The 19,059-nt window shown below is 40.2% G+C and overlaps 1 protein-coding gene across 1 annotated transcript in view; it reads right to left on the reverse strand.

The window, feature by feature from the left end:
* LOC124788392 (arylsulfatase B-like) overlaps positions 1–19,059 on the reverse strand; it is a 108,432-nt gene that overhangs the window by 13,065 nt on the left and 76,308 nt on the right. Inside the window, exon 6 of the mRNA XM_047255658.1 lies at positions 9,467–9,602. Coding sequence (XP_047111614.1) covers positions 9,467–9,602 — 136 coding nt within the window. The remainder of the gene's footprint in view (positions 1–9,466; positions 9,603–19,059) is intronic.

A 19,059-nucleotide genomic window follows, 5' to 3' on the forward strand; every position in this document is an offset into this window, starting at 1 on the left:
GGAATAGTACGGCCAGAGAGAACCAAAGGATCATTAGAAAAAAACAAGTGAAAATAAAGCGTCAGAGAGAACACGTAGAAAAGAAACAAATGAATTAGATGGGTGGAAAGGAATGATATATGGCAGAATTAAATGTAACACAGCCGCAGATGTAAAAAAAATTAAATTACTGGAAGAGGATCAATGAAATAAAGGAATTCCAAGAGAAAATGAGTAAGTGAAGTACAAGGTCGGGAGATATCAAAGGTTTTTGTTTTGTTTTTAATTGTCTGTTGTCTAGTTTCATGGTTACTTCCATCTTTATCTGCCCTGTGTTAATGACTTCTTCTGTACTAAACTAGTTCACTTAAAATTCTGTGTAATCCGTTTGGTATACTTTAGTATTTGACTTTCCTTCTTTCTTCGTTACTACATTTCGTTCATCCTAAAATTCCAGCTTGCTGCAAATTTATCCAGCTAACCTGTTTCTTCTACTTATTGGGTCTTTCATAGACTTCTTTCCTCATGTAGCTCATTCAGTAGTTCTTCCTTTTGTTGTTAGTTAGTTATTCACATGTTATCATAGCTTATTTGGAGAATGATTTTTATCGAGACGTTCTGGAACGAGTCAGTTTACAAATATGCATACATTCATAGTGTTAACAATCATAAATACTGAAGGAAGTACGGCTATTTTTGATGTAACGTATCGATTCCGTACTCCTTATCGCTGACTTCTGGAACTTTAGAAGCTGAGGGCGCTTTCCCTCTTCAAATGGTTCAAATGGCACTGAGCACTATGGGTCTCAACTGCTGAGGTCATAATTCCCCTAGAACTTAGAACTACTTAAACCTAACTAACCTAAGGAGAACACACACATCCATGCCCGAGGCAGGATTCGAACCTGCGACCGTAGCGGTCGCGCGGTTCCAGACTGTAGCGCCAGAACCGCTCGGCCACCAGCGGCCGGCGCTTTCCCTCTGAGAGAATATTGGCTTGTTGTATGATGGCAACTGTGACCCAGCACTGGTAGTCACGCACCGTCTTGATGTGTGAATCTAGAGTTGTTGTTGGTGTCCAGCATGGAGCGGTCGCACGGAGCCGCGTCACGTATTAATTGGTTTGAAAAATTTAGTTAATAGTGAAAGGCAACCATGCCCACGTTTTCTCAATTCCTGGAAGCAGTTTGAATGGTTACTATTCCTTCACACGGATTTTAAACTTGTCCACTTCATGTTTCGAATGTTTGGCTGAGTCCCTACGAACGTTAGAATGATCAGTATTGGTTGCGCTTGGTAGTAGTCAGATTGCTCCCCATGGGTTCACATGCATTTAATGAAACTGGAATCACACAGCGAATAACAAACAGTGCAGGGTTCGACCTAGCAAAGATGGAATGTGAGTTCTGTATCTCACAAACGACAGACGGGTTTTCAACTGACTATAAAATGAAACAACGATCGATATTGACTATTACAGAGTTCTTTGCCGACATATATGAATGACAAAAGTATTACAGAATCAGTTCTGTACTCCAATGCAGAGCATAAGAAATGAAAGAATAATTAACACGGAACAGGGCAAATGTAACCCTTGCCAATGGTTGGACGACGTAGGTGTACAGCACAAGAATTAAATGATCTGTGGAAAGGTAAAACCCTGGTGGTAGAGCAGAGGCTGCCCGCATCCACCAGCGCAATGAAAGAACCACACATTCAACTAAGGTTTCGGGTCCATTCGTAATGACCCTGCAGATGCTCCCGTAACAATTGTATCCCACGATGTGGCCCCACCTAACTGCATGCCGATGTATACAGGGTGTTACAAAAAGGTACGGCCAAACTTTCAGGAAACATTCCTCACACACAAAAAAATATGTCATGTGGACATGTGTCCGGAAACGGTTACTTTCCATTTTACAGCTCATTTTATAAATTCTCTTCAAATCGCATTAATCATGGAATGGAAACAGACAGCAACAGAACTTACCAGCGTGACTTCAAACACTTTGTTACAGGAAACGTTCAAAATGTCCTCCGTTAGCGAGGATACATGCATCCACCCTCCATCTCATGGAATCCCTGATGCGCTGATGCAGCCCTGGAGAATGACGTATTGTATCACAGCCGTCCACAATATGAGCACGAAGTGTCTCTACATTTGGTATAGGGGCTGCGTAGACAAGAGCGTTAAAATGTCCCCATAAATGAAAGTCAAGAGGAAGTCAGGAGAGCGTGGAGGCCATGGAATTGGTCCGCCTCTACCAATCCATCGGCCACCGAATCTGTTGTTGAGAAGCGTACGAACACTACGACTGTGCAGGAGCTCCATCGTGCATGAACCACATGTTGTGTCGTACTTGTAAAGGCACATCTTCTAGCAGCACAGGTAGAGTATCCCGTATGAAATCATGATAACGTGTTCCATTGAGCGTAGGTGGAAGAACGAAACTAAAATGAACTCTAACATGGAGATTAAGCGTTTCCGGACACATGTCCACATAACTTAATTTCTTTCTTTGTGTGTGAGGAATGTTGCCTGAAAGTTTGGCCGTACCTTTTTGTAACACCCTGTATAAGTGAGTCGTCGTACCCTGCCCGCCTGTACTGCGGTCTCTCCCCATGTTTAGTTCTGAGGTGTGTGAAGGGAATTGGGGGCCATTATCTGCCGGAGACTGCGTCGCACCTGCTGAAGTCTCTAGGTGAAGGTTTTCTTCCGTCTCTAGAACCTACGTCTGCTATCTACCATGCCTCAACCGTATGACAAGTGCCCCCTCTTGTGCCTTGAAGACAAATGTTCTCTTTAGTCCTTCACCCAGAAGTGTCCTCTCGCTTTTGTCGACGACAGGAGTTATCTCTGAGTTATTCCTGACCTTTTCAAGTGCATACAGTACTTGTGCACCAATGAAAACAGCCCTTTAATATGCCTGCTCATGATATATTTGTTGAAAAGTCAACAATCTTGTCTCTATGTAAAAAACTTTGCAACATTAACGAGTCGTTACGTACCTAAGCTTTGCAGATCTTGAACGAATCTGAGTATCTCTTCACTCTTCAGTGAGTTTGATGTTTTAGGCAATGCGGTCACATCCACGTATGCACTTCTTGAAAATGGGCACCTCCACGTTCCCTACTCTGCTGTTTTTCTGGATTAGCTAATGAGAACGCCTCTTACAACTTTTAGGTTACAGTCACCCACCTGGCTTAAAGTGGTGACTTGGAGTTGCGCCAGTATGTCACAAACAGAAAAGTATTTTCTTTCACAAGTAGAAGAACGGCGTTTCATGGAATGCTAAGGTATTCGTCTATCACTGACTGTCACTCGCATACTGTTCTTGGAAGGCGAGTTTTCAGCGCAAAACTAAAATACTTTGTAGTTTGTTGTGAGGGGATGCCTCTGCTTGTAAAATCCGCGGCACTTTCCTGGGAGCATGTGCGCCTCACGCCATGTTAACTGTTTCTGTGAAAGCAAGTCTGGACGCATGTCAGGCACAGAGAAAAATCGTTATGAGAAAACGATAGGATGCCGCATGGCTGTCGCCACCCCTGACAATAGTGGGGTCCGCGCCAATATGTGCTTCTAGCGGTTGCTGAGGCATGCACTGACGTCTGAAAAGGCATCCCGCAGCACCTATGGGAGCGGGGGTTGAGGGGTGGGGGAAGGGGGAAGAGGTCATACCGTTGTGTTACTAGCTATTTCATGGGGGTTGTCTCGCCTTGCACTTAACTGAGCTATAGATAAAATTACTTGCAAAATTGGCAGTAGTACGAAAAGGAAGTAATATAGGAGTAAATGGGTTACTCATAGCAGTCAGTGATATTTTTCATTACAATCATTAAGTACCGAGCGAGGTGGCGCAGTGGTTAGCACACTGGACTCGCATTCGGGAGGACGACGGTTCAATCTCGTCTGCGGCCATCCTGATTTAGGTTTTCCGTGATTTCCCTAAATCGTTTCAGGCGAATGTCGATATGGTTCCTTTGAAAGGGCACGGCCGATTTCCTTCCCAATCCTTCCCTAACCCGAACTTGCGCTCCGTCTCTAATGACCTCGTTGTCGACGGGAAGTTAAACACTAACCACCACCACCACAATCATTAAGTATCTTATTAAGAGATTGATATGAACGTCAGAGAGTAACATTTGCAATTGCAATTATGCTTATTACACGCAAATCCCCATCTCGCAATAGACTGCGATGTATCAATGTACTGGTACGGTTTGGCAATCCACGGGAAGCAGCACAATCGGATCATGAAACATATACTCAGAGAAGACACCACAAGATTCACTTGGCCCAATCAGCGCCTGCGCCAATCTGGTATCATTTAAACCAATCATGAATCTTGGTGAAATACCGAGAACAGCGTCAATACCCAGAATGGAATAGCGTGTGTTACAAACAATGAATGGCTGCCAGAAACAAATACCAGATGGATTGCTGCAGTAGAAGGCTTTGTGCTCTCCAACATTTGGTGAACATTGTACCACAGACCGTCGTACCTATTTCAGGTACAAAGCGTGCAAGCCCTCACCACATCTGAATTTCCATGCCTGGCTGGCTTCTACCAACGGATCCTTACACAATGCGGCAACGAGTCACAAATCCTGATTCACAAGTAATTAACGGATAAAGCTTGCCTTACCCGAGACGGTAATACGCACATTCACAGGACACAGGTTTATGCTTATGAGAACTCAAATGCTACGATTCAGACGGCTCATCAACGGATATTTCCCATTAACCTTTGCGCAGGTGTCAGTGGTGATCGAGTGACTGGAGCACATTTCCTACCGGTCTAACTTACTGATCTCGTTTAACTTTATTTCCTGTTACACATTCTTATCGACTATTTGGATGATGTGCCTGACGATAAAAAGATGTATGTGTGGTGCATACATCAGGGTGCAACGACACACTTTCACATGGTTTTTCAGGAATATGTACCGCGAATATAGGACAACGCGTCTACCAGTAGTGGCTCGCCAGTAACATGGACTTCCAGGTTCCCTAACTTGAACCATTAATTTTTTGTGATCTGAAAACTTTGGTTTACTGCAACTGTGTCAGTGATCTCCAGAAACTCATTGTTGATGTTCGTCAGTGCATTACGAACGTACCCAGAACTTTTGTAAGTGTACAGGCATCAGCGAGGAGACGTGTTGAAACATGCCTCCACAGAACGGTTCCACGTTTTTGTGTTCAAGAACGTGTCTGCAGTTTGGACATTCTGGAACTCTATTGTATGTTCATCATGTCATAACACATCGTGCCGAAGAAACCGTTGGTTTCCAGACCAGTTTTTATTAGGATTCTTTACTTGTTTCATTGATCTCTACTCGCCCGTTTCTATTACACCTACATTAGTCAAAAACCTTGCACAATCAATTAAGCGCACGCAGAAAGCATGAAAGAATACAGGCTCGAAGGTCAAAGGTATCTGCAGAAGTTACTGAAGCTGAATTATTGAAAAGGGCAGACTGTTCCACACTAAATTGTGAGTGATTTTTAAGTAATCTATAGGGAACAGTATTGTTGGATCAAGTAATTTCGTAAAATAGATTAGCAGGTTCGGTCCAGTGAGGAGATAGTAGACTGGCAAACAGCTTACTGCTTCTCCATCGTCACTCACCTGAGGCGCGCCACTGTGCAGACGTAAATACAATCCGTTTAGCAGAAAACATTACTAGTCTAGCTTCGTTCCGTTACCTTGTCTCAGTCAATTGTTTCTTGTGGATCTATAACATAGATCATTCTTACTGGTAACCTACGAGTAGAACAGGGATGCTTCCTTAATCAGAAATGTCCCATACCATTCTCCACGCCACTGTCCACGAAAATACATTTTCGTACCCATTTGCTCGTCAGTATATTTTTAAACTGCTTTTCCTAGTCTGCAGCTCGTGGTCGTGCGGTAGCGTTCTCGCTTCCCACGTCCAGGTTTCTCGGGTTCGATTCCCGGCGGGATCAGGGATTTTCTCTGCCTCGTGACGACTGGGTGTTGTGTGATGTCCTTAGGTTCGTTAGGTTTAAGTAGTTCTAAGTTCTAGGGGACTGATGACCATAGATGTTGAGTCCCATAGTGCTCAGAGCCATTTGAACCATTTTTTTTGCTTTTCTTATCATATTCGTCATACACTGTGCTACATGGTGTACCGCTTGGCAAAAATCTGAAGAGAGTTGGGGTCGTGTTACTCCAGCACATAATTAGCAAGCATCACAAAAATGGTTCAAATGGCGTTGAGCACTATGGGACTTAACTTCAGAGGTTATCAGTCCCCTAGAACTTAGAACTACTAAAAACTAACTAACCTAAGGACATCAAACACATCCATGCCCGAGGCAGGATTCGAACCTGGAACCGTAGTGGTCGCGCGGTTCCAGACTGTAGCGCCTAGAACCACTCGGTCACTCCGGCCGGCGCAAGCATCACAGCACGCTCTTGTTCGATTACGAAAATAATTCAAAACCTACATCAGAATGGGTAAATTTGCTAACAACTCTGAAGCCCAACTAAAATTCAGTACTTTTCTGTTAATTTTAGCTAGTTCTAAGCACAATAATGATAATGAACGATACTATATGACGAGTAATACGAGAACGGTATATATGTCAAGAAAATATTACTTTTAAGATATCACCTGCATGACATGAATTACCGATGACTTGTTTCGATCATAAATAATAATATTCTTCTGATCTAGAAATAAAGTGAAGTAAGTACCTGTTCATACATTTTACACATACTTGTTGTTCTTTGCTTTTACATTTTTTGATGGTTACTATATCGAAACTACATACCAGTCACTTATGATGATAAATGTCAGTAAACCATGACCGTCGTTACTGTAGCATATGAAAAACCTCATCTCAGTCACTAATCATCATCATCCAACGTTGTTCGATGAGCCCACAAACAAAGTATTTCCTCCAGTTACTGTAAAACTTCTCTCCCTCTTGGATGCTGTCCCAGGTATGCCCTTTCTGCTCGACGTCAGATTTCACCTTATCCCTCTGCCTGAGTCTCGGTCTTTCTCTTCATCTATTTCTTATTTAGTAAACTAATCTTGGTAGCCTTTTACCACCCACAGGTCACAAAAGTTCACAGTATCTCAGCTACTACAAGCTCATTTTGTCTTGTAGTCTTACAACTTCAACCTGTTTTAGGATTTCCTCATTCCTGATTCTATCCCTCCATGCATTGTCGACCGTGCTACGAGCATAGTCGGCCGCGTATATTCTACTGATGTCTTTACTTATTATGGTTCATGTTTCAAAATCATATGTCAAAATGTGTATGTTAATGTGTAACATAGAGGAATGTCTCACATTTAATAGTACTTTCTTGTTCCATTTAATGCGTTTACCTATTTGATAGAAGATACTATGATTTTCAATGTTGTGAGTGATTGTCTATGGAGCCCATTTAGTGGAGACAACGATTCCAAGATATTTACTATGAATATGAGAACTGATAAATTTAATAACTATAAAGTGATACGTGGCACAATACACACACCACTGACAGACATGACAAGGAGGAATAGGAAGCTAAAATTTTACAACGTAATGGATACAACTAATCTAAGATATGGAAACGAACCTTTAGTTTCAAATAAGAAAGGGAAATAAAATTACAGCTGGCTGAAATTAAATTTTGGAGGACAATTAAAGGACGTACCCTTACAGATAATTGCAAAACAATATTATAAAAGAAGGACTTAATATATACTGTATAAACGAATAAATTAGACACATATGTATAGTTTGAAGCAGCATATCAATACAAAGGGGGAACACATTACTGAAACAAGTAATCAGTCATAAGCGATAGGAAAGCGAAGTATAGGATGACAAAAGAAGAGGCGGCCTCAGTAAAGACGGGAACAGGCTGTAATCTTCATTCAAGAAATGAAAAAGAAGGGGATGATGTTTAAAGTCGACGGTACCAGTTTGGTACACCCAGTATATACTAACTTAAGATATGCAGGTAGCAACAGCATGTATGATAACTGTCATGGGGATCATACTGCGTGCTTTTGCAGCGTCAGTCTTTGACTAAAAGAGCAAATGTCGGCAATTCAGGTAGCCATTTTAGCTTCCGTACTCAACTCCCCACTATATCAACCTTGATGCAGTGCAATTTAATTGTCCATCAGTCGTACGAAGTGCGTACATTATCAGTTACGGTAAGTATTAAAAAGCAACATTAAGGGAGAAGAAGTAGTGACAGAGAGAATGAACGCAGCATCAGAATCTTTATGTACATTATTTGACGTCAAACTAAATGTACAAGTAATGACCGTTGATGATTCAAACGTAAACTGAGGTGACGAAAGTCATGGGATACCTCCTAAAATTTTGTAAGACTCCTTTTCCCTGGCGTAGTGCAGCAGCTTGACATGCCATTCACTCAACAAGTCGTTGGAAGTAGTTGCGGAAATAATGAACAAAGAGCCATGCTGTCCCTACAGCCGTCCATAGCTGCAAAAGTGTTGCCGCTGCAGGATTTTGTGCACGATCCAAACTCCCCATCATGTTCCATAAATTTTTGATGGAATTCATGTCGGGCGATCCGTGTGGACAAATTATTTGCTTGAATTCCCAGCATGTTTTTCAAACTAATCGCGGGAAATTCTCACCAAGTCGTATGCCGCATTGGTATCCATAAAAATTCCATGGTTCTATAGCTACAAATGGTCTCCAAGTAGCGGCAGATAACCACTTCCAGCTAATGACTGGTTCAGTTGGACCAGAGGATCCAATCCATTCCATGCAAATACGGCCCTCACTATTATTGTGCCACCACCAGCTTGCGCAGTGCCTTGTTGACAAATTGGATCCATTGATTCCTGGAGTCTGCGCCAAAGTCGAACCGTAGCATCAGCTCTTGCCAACTGAAATCTGGACTCATTTGACCAGGCTGCGGTACTCCAGTCGTCTGGAGTCCAACCATTATGATCACAAGCGCAGGAGAGGCACTAAAGGCGACGTTGTGCTCCAAGCAAAGGCACTCGCGTCGGTTGTCTGCTGCCACAGCCTATTAACCCCAAAATTTCGCCGTATTGTTCTAAAGGATACGTTAGTAGTACGTCGCACATTGATTTCGGCTATTAATTCGTGCAGTGCTGCTTGTCTGTTAGCTGTGACATCTCTACGCAAACGCCGCAACTCCCAATCATTAAGTGAAGCCCATCGGCCACTGCGTGAGAGGTGACGTCTGAAGTGTGGTATTCTCGGCACACTCATGACGTTATGGATGTCGGACTACTGAATTCCACAAAGATTTCCGGAATGGGATGTCCCATGCGTCAAATTCTAACTACCATTCCGCGTTCAATGTCTGTTAATGCCCTCGTCACGTCAATAAACGTCGGTGTACACGAAATCAGTTAATGATGGTGAATAAAATTGGAAAATCTTGAATAGTGACTGACAATCATAAATCAATCGTCATCTACAAAAAGAGTTTGTATTTTCACTCACCAGCAGCTGAATACAATGTGGGTAACCAGTCAACGATATGCATCATCTGGTTGGACACCCTGGGAGCGCTGCTGAATAGGGGACTCCACACCATAGTGGCACCCCGAACTCCTCCCTCCCATAGGGTCTGTTTTAGCTGAAAGCAACACACACCTTTATAACGGTGTACACATCAGCGAGTGGTAAAACTCTATGATAACAAATATAAAACAGGCGAGCTTCTATAAATATCTCAGTAACACAATGTATGTGATGTTTAAAGTTAGCAGTCAGTTGATAGCGAAATGCAAAAACCAGAATTGAGAAATTTCTCTCTTGGAAAGTAAAACTAGGGAAAAATAGCACTACTGAGTGAAGCACCTCAACGACGACTATGAGTCCAAGGGAGGACTTGCACAGTCTAACGACGGGTGTATTGTTAAGGGGGACCAATACTTGAACAGGGAGCAATTTTCATGTAATGTTTTGAAAATACACGACCTTTGATCTGAAACATTTAGGACATCTGGTTTTACACCAAACATGAATGGCTTTAGTTCAAGCAGTGTGAGGAAAAGTACTTATTTATCTGTGATACTTCAAACTTCACGACAATTTCTCTATGAGGTGAAGATTGGAAGCACGTTTAATTTAAGGTTCCATTATCTGGGACATCATTCGTCTAACACCACACAAACTTTTGCCAGCTCTCTCCACAGCCATAGAAAAATGTTATGCTTCACGTCTTGTAAGGGCCGGCCGCGGTGGCCGAGCGTTTCTATTCGCTTCAGTCCGGAACCGCGCGACTGCTACCGTCGACGGTTCGAGTCCTGCCTTGGGAATGGATGTGTGTGATGTTCTTAGGTTGGATAGGTTTAAGTGGTTCTAAGTTCTAGGGGACTGATCACAGATGTTAAGTTCCATAGTTCTCAGAGCCATTTCAACCACATCTTGCAGTGTGAAGTGTGTGTGGGGAAATAACCAGCAATGATATACGGTAGCTAGTCGTTTAGTCACATCAACAATTTTAAAACCTATTAGGCATAACACAAAGTTTGGAATACGTCCAGCACATAACGGAGGATGGAGGTTGCAAGTGCCATTATGAGAGGGGAGGGTTGGCACAGGAGAGCAGTTCGTAGCGCGCCACGTCAAACCACTCACAAGACTGATGGCATCATTTAGAAGAAATTTAGGGAATATAGAAGAGATCATTGTGAACATTCATGTGCTTATGTGCTGAGAATGTAGTTTCTGAAATATTGTAACAAACGAAGTTCAATGTAAAATTTTCATAATATATGGCTCTTTCATTACATTTCAGTTATATATTCTAGCTCACTAAGCTATTCTCTGTCACCTGGACACTTTTTCTTTCAGAAACTCTTCCTCTTTCTGAATTCCTTAACGACGAATTTCGCAGATCTTCCTACTAAGGCTATTTGAAGCAATGCACCACAGTCAACGCTATTATCAGGTTACTCCCTGCCAGTTGCCTAAATTATCTGTTATTTTATTTCTGCTAATCACGCCATCATTGAAACCTTCATTGCATCAGTTTTAAGAAATTACTAAGCCATAAATACCATTTTCGGTACTAGTTACCATATGAGGTAGTATTGACTGTACTCGGCCAGTTCCGAGAGGAGGAGATAGAGGATGATATTCCTCTAACAATCGCGGAAGAGGTAACAGGCCGCGAAATAATTCCAGCAGAGAGGAGGAAAACTAATAACCATGAATGTTAAGGGTCGGACGGACGCGAGAACAAGATACGGTAGGTCCAAACGCAGGAAGAATTCTGAACACAGACAGAGAAGCACTGAAACTCTGCTATACTGTAAGGATGGGACCCTGGGCAGCAGGCCCGCCGCGACAGATGGTAAATAGGGTGAATCACTGTCGACTAGGAACAGGCTCGTTTAGTGAACTGAGCAGCAGCTACGGCGAACAGCCGTAGAAAAAGAGTAACTTCTGTTGCAGTGCAAACTGTGAATGACCTCATAGAGCCGGTCACTGAACTGGCACCGAAATCGGCTGATGCTGTACGAAAACGAGTACATGGCTATTCGCTCGCTATAACAAGTTCAGAGGCAATGGCCAGGAAACGTGCAGTAAATAAAAAGGAAAATACCATTCCTACGACCGAAAATGTGGCTGGAAATAACAACGAAGTCGATGAGAAAGATTTATTTAACGGAGCCGCACAAGTTCGCAAGTTGCCAATGTAAATGAATCCGAAGGCAACGCGCAAAGGACGCGTGTAGCTGACGTTAGCGTAAATTAATTGGTCATGAGTGGACGCAGAATGAGAGATAAGAATTTACATGTTGCTGAAGAGCCATTCCGTGACAACGAAACTGCGAAAAATCTGTCATTCACACGCTTGACTTATACGAAAATGAATTTGTGAGACTGAGACAAATCCACAAAGATTAAAGAGCATATGAAATGCAAGCTGATGATGTCAGGAAAGATGAGAAAGACAATTCGGATGAAGACACACTAAGACTTACATAAAATAATCTGACTGCTAATGAAGATAAGCCACAGGAACTCATCATTATCGACCGAATTCAGAACTGCATAAACTATGAGACGAGCAATGACCTATAATTCTCAAAGAAAGTAAAAAGGGCTTTCGTGTTGGAACACGACAGTGATACGGACGATACTGACTTAAGTGAAAATGAAAATATCATTCGACCAGGTGATCACAATCAGAAGAAATGAATCTTACTGAAAACCTCTGTATTATAGAAACAATAGTGCCAGAAAATGAGAATAATTTGTGCGAAAAGTTGCTGAAACGAGATCTCGGACATGAAGAAGAAGTTGTCCAAGAAGAATGAAAAAGTGTGTGTGTGTGGTTTGGGATCTTATGGGCGCCCAACGGCGAGGTTATCAGCGCCCTGACATCGATTACAACATACGAATAAGAACGAAAAATGTCGTACACGCATGCACACGAAACGACCCCACAATGACTCATTCGCTCAGACAGTCTCACATGAAGTAAAACCAATGAGGAGGCAAAATAGCTAATCAAGAAATTAAAACAGAGGGAAAACAAAACATAAAAGAGCTAAAAGAACAGCACAGGGAAATGTGACTGGCTGACCACTTATGAAAACATTAGGGTGAGCCAGCCACCCCACTGACACGTTATAAATATCTCCCCAAAACCCTGTTGAAAATAAAACACTAGAACACGAGCCATGTGAAGAAGGACTAATTTCAGTACAGGATCCAGAAGACATAACGGAGCGAGATAAAAAGGAACCACTGGATGAAACGATTAGTAACAAAAATCAACTGAAGATTGTGAAAGAACTTGCGATCAGAAACAAGAAAGAAGCACCTGACACTTAATGAAAAGAAAAGTATACCATTTCGTGGGAAGATGCAATGGCATATCAAAACATACTGTGGGAAGAACAAGAAGGTACGGAGGTGAAGGTAACTAAATAAACCATAGTTCCGACAGAGGTTTATGGCTAGATGATTTAACCGTTACTGGACACTGACTTTCTTATTAGTGCTTTATCTCAGTCTTTTTACAACTACATAACAGACAAACCAGGTACAGTTGTAATGTCTGTACAAGGAATCAAAATTGTAGGGGCGAGTAGAAGTAGAAGTAAATGAATTAAGAAGCTAATTTTTATAGAATTTGTAATAAAAGTTCGTGGTTTTACATACGATTTCCTTGTGATCTCAGAACGTAGCAACAAAATAATTATGGCCATAGATTGTCTGTAGAAGCAACAAGTAATAATTAACAGTGCAAATGAAATACCATTACGAATGAGGGAGGAACACATACACTCTAAAGGAACAGACGAAGCACTTAATTCGAATTTCTGTTTATGGTGATGGGAATATATTTTCTACAGATAATTAAAGATTATCAGAATTATTTGAAGTTTATCACATATGAAGCATCAAAAGTTTAGACTAGATGTAAGAAGAATTTCGGAAAATTATCGCTGAGATACTATATTTGGCCCAACGCAGAAAAATGAGTTGTTACGAATACTAGAACAAAATTATAGCATGTTTCGGAAACTTCTGGAAAAGTGAAAAATTTCGAATAGTATGTAGGAATACTGCCACATAAAGCGTTTATCGTTTACCCACAGTGAATATAATAATCCACTGATTATTGTAGGTAAGAACTACAGTGGAGTAAGTGTGGTAATTGATGCCAGATCTTTGAATATGATAGTTAGAAATCGATCGTCCTGTATCATTAGTCGAAATGATGCAAGGATTTAATCATATAAAATATTTATCAAGCTGGACACGACGGCCGGTTATTAGCAAAATGCTTTCGATGGTGATCGAGACAGTATACAGCTTCCTTTTTCACTGGAAAATGTTATCACTGCGAGGTAATTCCTTTTGGCTTACACACATCAATTTCTGTTTTCATACGCGCGTTAAATTCGGTATTGGGAAGAGAATTAAGCAGTAGGCTCACATATTATGTAGACGATTTATTAAAAGCTACACAACAATGGAAATAACACTGTGAACTACTGGAACAGTTACTCATTGGATTGCAGAAAGGAGCAAGGGCTCTGAAACTTAAGACATGTGAACTGGTGAGAAAAGAAATATTTTTAGGGAACAGAGAAGGGCCCTGAGAAACTAAAAGCTGGTAAAAGGTGTCCGCTCCAAATAATTCGGAAGGGTTAAAAGTTATTTTAGTTTTATGCGGATTCTATAAAAAAAATTCATAAAGGGGCAAGTTTTTAATAGTCAACCTTTAAACAACTTCTTACAAAAGAACACTGCATTGTTTGGACCTCTCAATACCAAAGAGGTTTTGCAGGATTAAAAGGGAATTGTTTACAAACAATATTTTCTGCCGTGCTAATTTATCATTATTTCCATACGAGTACAGATAGTAGTGAATATGGTGCAGGAGTAGAAATCTTTCAGGGAATAGAATATGGAAGGAAAATTGTTCACAAAAAAATTGATTTCGCAAGCTGAACATTAACAAAATATAAACAAATCTACATTATTTCGGAAAAAGAGGTGTTAGCGATAATTTGGGGATTGAAAAAATGTCGTAACTATTCATGGAGACACAAAATTGTAATACATACAGACAAAAATCACTTACATGTTTGAAGGATTAAAGACTATCGAATCAGAGGTTATCTTGTTCGGCTTTACATCTGCTGCAATATGACTATGAGGTACTTGATGTAAAAGGATCCCAAAATTATGATGCAGAAGCAGTTTCGAGGCTACCTGAAGACAAAGGTAGGCTTATCTGGATAAAAATGATGAAGGAACATTTAAATTCTTATATTGGACAGAAGTAGCTGGTAGTAAAAAAACTAACTACTATAAGTAAGAGTATGAAAAGTTTCAAAATGAAGACGAAGTGTGGAAATCAGTGAGGGTGAAATTTTATAGTGATGACTGTCCACAGATACCAAAATCGTACATATTTTTAAAGATTTACTATTTGTTAGAAAAGGAAATAGTAGTGAAGAATGGCAAGTTTGTTGGCAATCACAATTCTAAGTAGAATTTATTGATTCCTTCCGTTGGACATTGTGGAACGAAAAAGTGCCATGAGAAGTTAGCAACTGAGGGGAAGCCATTGAAGAAAGGTACAGAACGATTAAAATCTTGTGATGTTTGTGAAAGTGCTAAAGTGACAAACAATATCACAAGAGGAGCTATACAGAATCTCAAACCAGAAGGTAACTTTGAGATACTGTCTGTAGACCTGTATGGGACCCTACCATAACTACTGTAAATTTCACATACATACCAGTAATTTAGACGTTTTCCGAAATTTATTTAACTTCAGCCTCTGAGAAAAGCTAGAAGCAAAGCAATATTCAATAAAATGGTAGAGTACCGGTACTTTAACGAAATAGGAATACCAAACAGAGTGCTAACTGACAATGGTTCACAGTTTATTACTAAATTATGGTTAGAAGGTATGGAACAAAGTAATACACATTTCAGCTTACCATACATCCAATAATCTCATGGAGCACTATACGCGAGAGTCAGGAAGATAATGTAGGACTTATTGTCACCAAAACCATAGAACGTGGGGCAACTTTAATCCAAAATGTGAAGTAATCATGAATTCCTTACAACATGAATCTACTGGCTTCACCACTGAAGAATTTATGCTAGGATACAAAACTAAGAATTTAATAGGGGCAATATCACAATACCCACCCAGCAAAGAGACGGATTTGGTCAGAGAAAAAGCAATTGCAAAGGGAGCTAAGTAGAAGAAAAGCAGAAGTAGGAGCAAAAAGGCATAACAAAAAATAAAAATTCACGAAATTTAATACTGATGAACTATTCCTTATGAAAGCTCTCAAAAAATATAGTGAGGTAAATCATCAGATATCCAAATTTAAATATGTTTATTATGGTCGTTTTGAAATTCTAGGAATGGCATCATATATATATGATGGAATACATTAAGCAACTGTGTCACTTAGAGGCCTAAGGAGCATAGCAAACATATAATTTTGACACCAAAGCACTGCCCAAATATGCCAAAGAAAACAGGCTGCCAACAAACATATACAGAGTGTAATTAAGTAAAGTCTAAAATGGATTTCTTACAAAATGTGAAGTTCATGCAATATTGTTCAGAGGAATCAAAAGGACTGCCAGAGCACCCACACTGGAGGCAGCAAGTTTTTTCAATAACATATAAAATTTTGTATGAATTATGTAAAAGACGTTTTCTAGGTGAAGTGTCATTTTATGATAAACTTTGTAATGGAATATCTGTGTATAATGTCTGCATAATTTGTATAAGAATCAGAAAATGTTTTCATGATGACAAAGGTTGAAAATAGATGAAGTGATAAACCATCTTTTTTTGTATATTTCAATTATCCTTACTTGTTAGGACACATAACCGGGACAGTTGCATATGACATACTATGTATTATTCAATCAGTCATTTTATCTATACAAAATTTGCTTATAAAGCTTGTCATAATATAACTATGATATGCAAAGGCTATATGGAAAGTGTGATACATGTGATGTTAGAGAGCTTTGATAATTTATATTTGTAACTTATGTAAAGAAATACGTGAAATGTATGATTTACCAAATAATATTTTGTCATGGATTAAAGAAATGAAAATTTTTGTGTATGCATATTTATATTTCTGTGCAAGTGCTCATTTGTTTAAAATGGTAGACACTAAGGGACAATATGTGTGACAGGCATTATGTAACAGATAGAGTGCTTTTTTACTGTACAGAGGTGACTGTGAGAAGCACAAAAGGTGGCTTGGGTTTTTCGCTCGGTAACTATAGAACTAGTGTCAACAAGAGAACACAGTCTGTAGGTAGCAGTGAAAGAGGTAACTCTGGATGCAGCAGGCGTTTCAGAGTAGCCTCACAAGAAGGGTGTTGAATTATTACAGCTCTGGTACAAATGGTTGGGCTGTGTTATGTCAACAAAAACAATTGATTTGTCCATACTTCAATAAACTTGTACTTCATACCATGGGTAGTGTACTTGCCGTAACTATCCGTCACACCCAACAACTATGCCAACAGGTTTTGAACTGTATAACTAGAATAATAGAAGTGTGGACCATTAAGTGAAAACTAACTTTTTTGACTCAGTATTGTGTTAAACATAAAATTTGGTTCACCCTGTTATTTTATTCCTAATTATTCACCTGTATAGAGTCCTTTTCTGGTGTTTCATTATAATGAGTAAACCTGTTATAAAAACATTTAAGTGCTTTATTCAGTACCTGTAAGTACTAATTTTCATCTTTGAATAAATGTCTAAAAATAATTGTTGTGGATTATCTTGTAAAGTGTAGGTAAAAGTACTGTATGATTTACGTTGTAGAAGTGCTGAAGTGAAAATTTGCTTAAGTACTGAGGTAGATGTTTTCAGACAGTTGATGATGGAGCTCATATGGAGCAGCCCACATGTGGTGATATGCTGAAGTTAGGATTTCACCATCTGGACTGGTAGCCATCAAGCATCTTTTGCTTGTCCTGTTGTGAAATTGATCTGTTAACCAGTTGGCGTGTTTGTTTCACAGAGTATTGTAGCTGAGGAGCAGTTTACAAGAAAGTGTTCTTCTAGCTGCAGGGAGTTAGATATGCAATTTATGCTTTATGCACAGAGGGCCATCCACTTCCAAATATAATATCTGTGTAAGTGTGAGCTTTTGTCTCTTAATTAGAGGAAAGCAGATTCTGTGAGTTGCTAACTGTCTTGCTGAATAGCTGAGCATATCGTCATTCACATAGCACATACTTTAGCACACTCTTCTTTGGCAGTAGATGATCATTTGTGTGCTCGATTGTGGACTATTGATATATGTGTGGTGTCACCGCCAGACACCACACTTGCTAGGTGGTAGTTTTAAATCGGCCGCGGTCCATTAGTACATGTCGGACCCGCTTGTCGCCACTGTGTGATCGCAGACCGAGCGCCACCACAAGGCAGGTCACGAGATACGGAATAGCACTCGCCCCAGTTGTACGGACGACGTAGCTAGCGACTACACTGACGAAGCCTCGCTCAATTGCAGAGCAGATAGTTAGAATAGCCTTCAGCTAGGTCAATGGCTACGACCTAGCAAGGCGCCATTAGTAACATTTCATGTATCTAAAGAGTCTCAATTGTATCTCCACAATCTCCAGATGTACCAAAAGGATGGATTAAAGTTAAGTATTCCAGAAGCTACGTACATTTCTTTATAGGATTCATTACGTATCCTGTTTCAGACCTCACGCCATCCTGCTTTAGCTTATCGCGTGCCTTTCGGCTTCCTCTCATTGTGTCTAGGCTGTCTTGTCTAGACACAACAATATGTATTGACCATTGCTTAGACAGCGTCTTTCGGAAGTGCTTGGCAGTGTAGTCCTTGTTCTTAAACTGTGGCACTTACCTTTAGTTGCGTTAAACACAGGCTAACTTTTGGTGTGAACATTGGAGCTTATTGAAGTTGTAGTTGAAACAGTACTTGTTTTTTTTTAACTGTAGCTTGAGTAGGTTGAGAAACTTGGGTAAATAGTTTGTTTAATCGCTTATTGATATTAATTTGAGTGTGCTGTAGATTAAACATTACTAGCCTGAATCTGTTGCTCCTGTGTTATAGAACCTGTGCATTTGTGAGGCCAATATACTATTCCAATGTTTAGACTTTTAAAATTATGCTAATGTTTAATTTTGAAAAGAGGATGTTTTGATATTTTGAGGAGTAATTGTACATTCTGAATTGGGAACTCGGTACACAGTTCTTGACTTGGGGACTTCAGATGTTTGAAGAAATAAATGGTTTTATTGTGTGTACACGTCACACAGCACAACAGCACCTCTCTGGAAGTCATAGTTCATGCTACAAATACGTTCTTTCTGCTTTAATATAAAACGTATATATATACTGCTAACATTTAATGTATGCAACAGTCATTTGCAGTGCTAAACGCAAACAATCCATTACATTTCTTTAAAACATGACTTAAAAACTTTTCTGCCAGTTTTTTCCAACATGCCTGTTGCACACAGTATTGTTCCCATATAGGAGAATTGGTAGTTTCGTCTTGACATCACACACACACACACACAC

Source organism: Schistocerca piceifrons, chromosome 3 (assembly GCF_021461385.2).
Source record: "Schistocerca piceifrons isolate TAMUIC-IGC-003096 chromosome 3, iqSchPice1.1, whole genome shotgun sequence".
NCBI lineage: Eukaryota > Metazoa > Arthropoda > Insecta > Orthoptera > Acrididae > Schistocerca > Schistocerca piceifrons.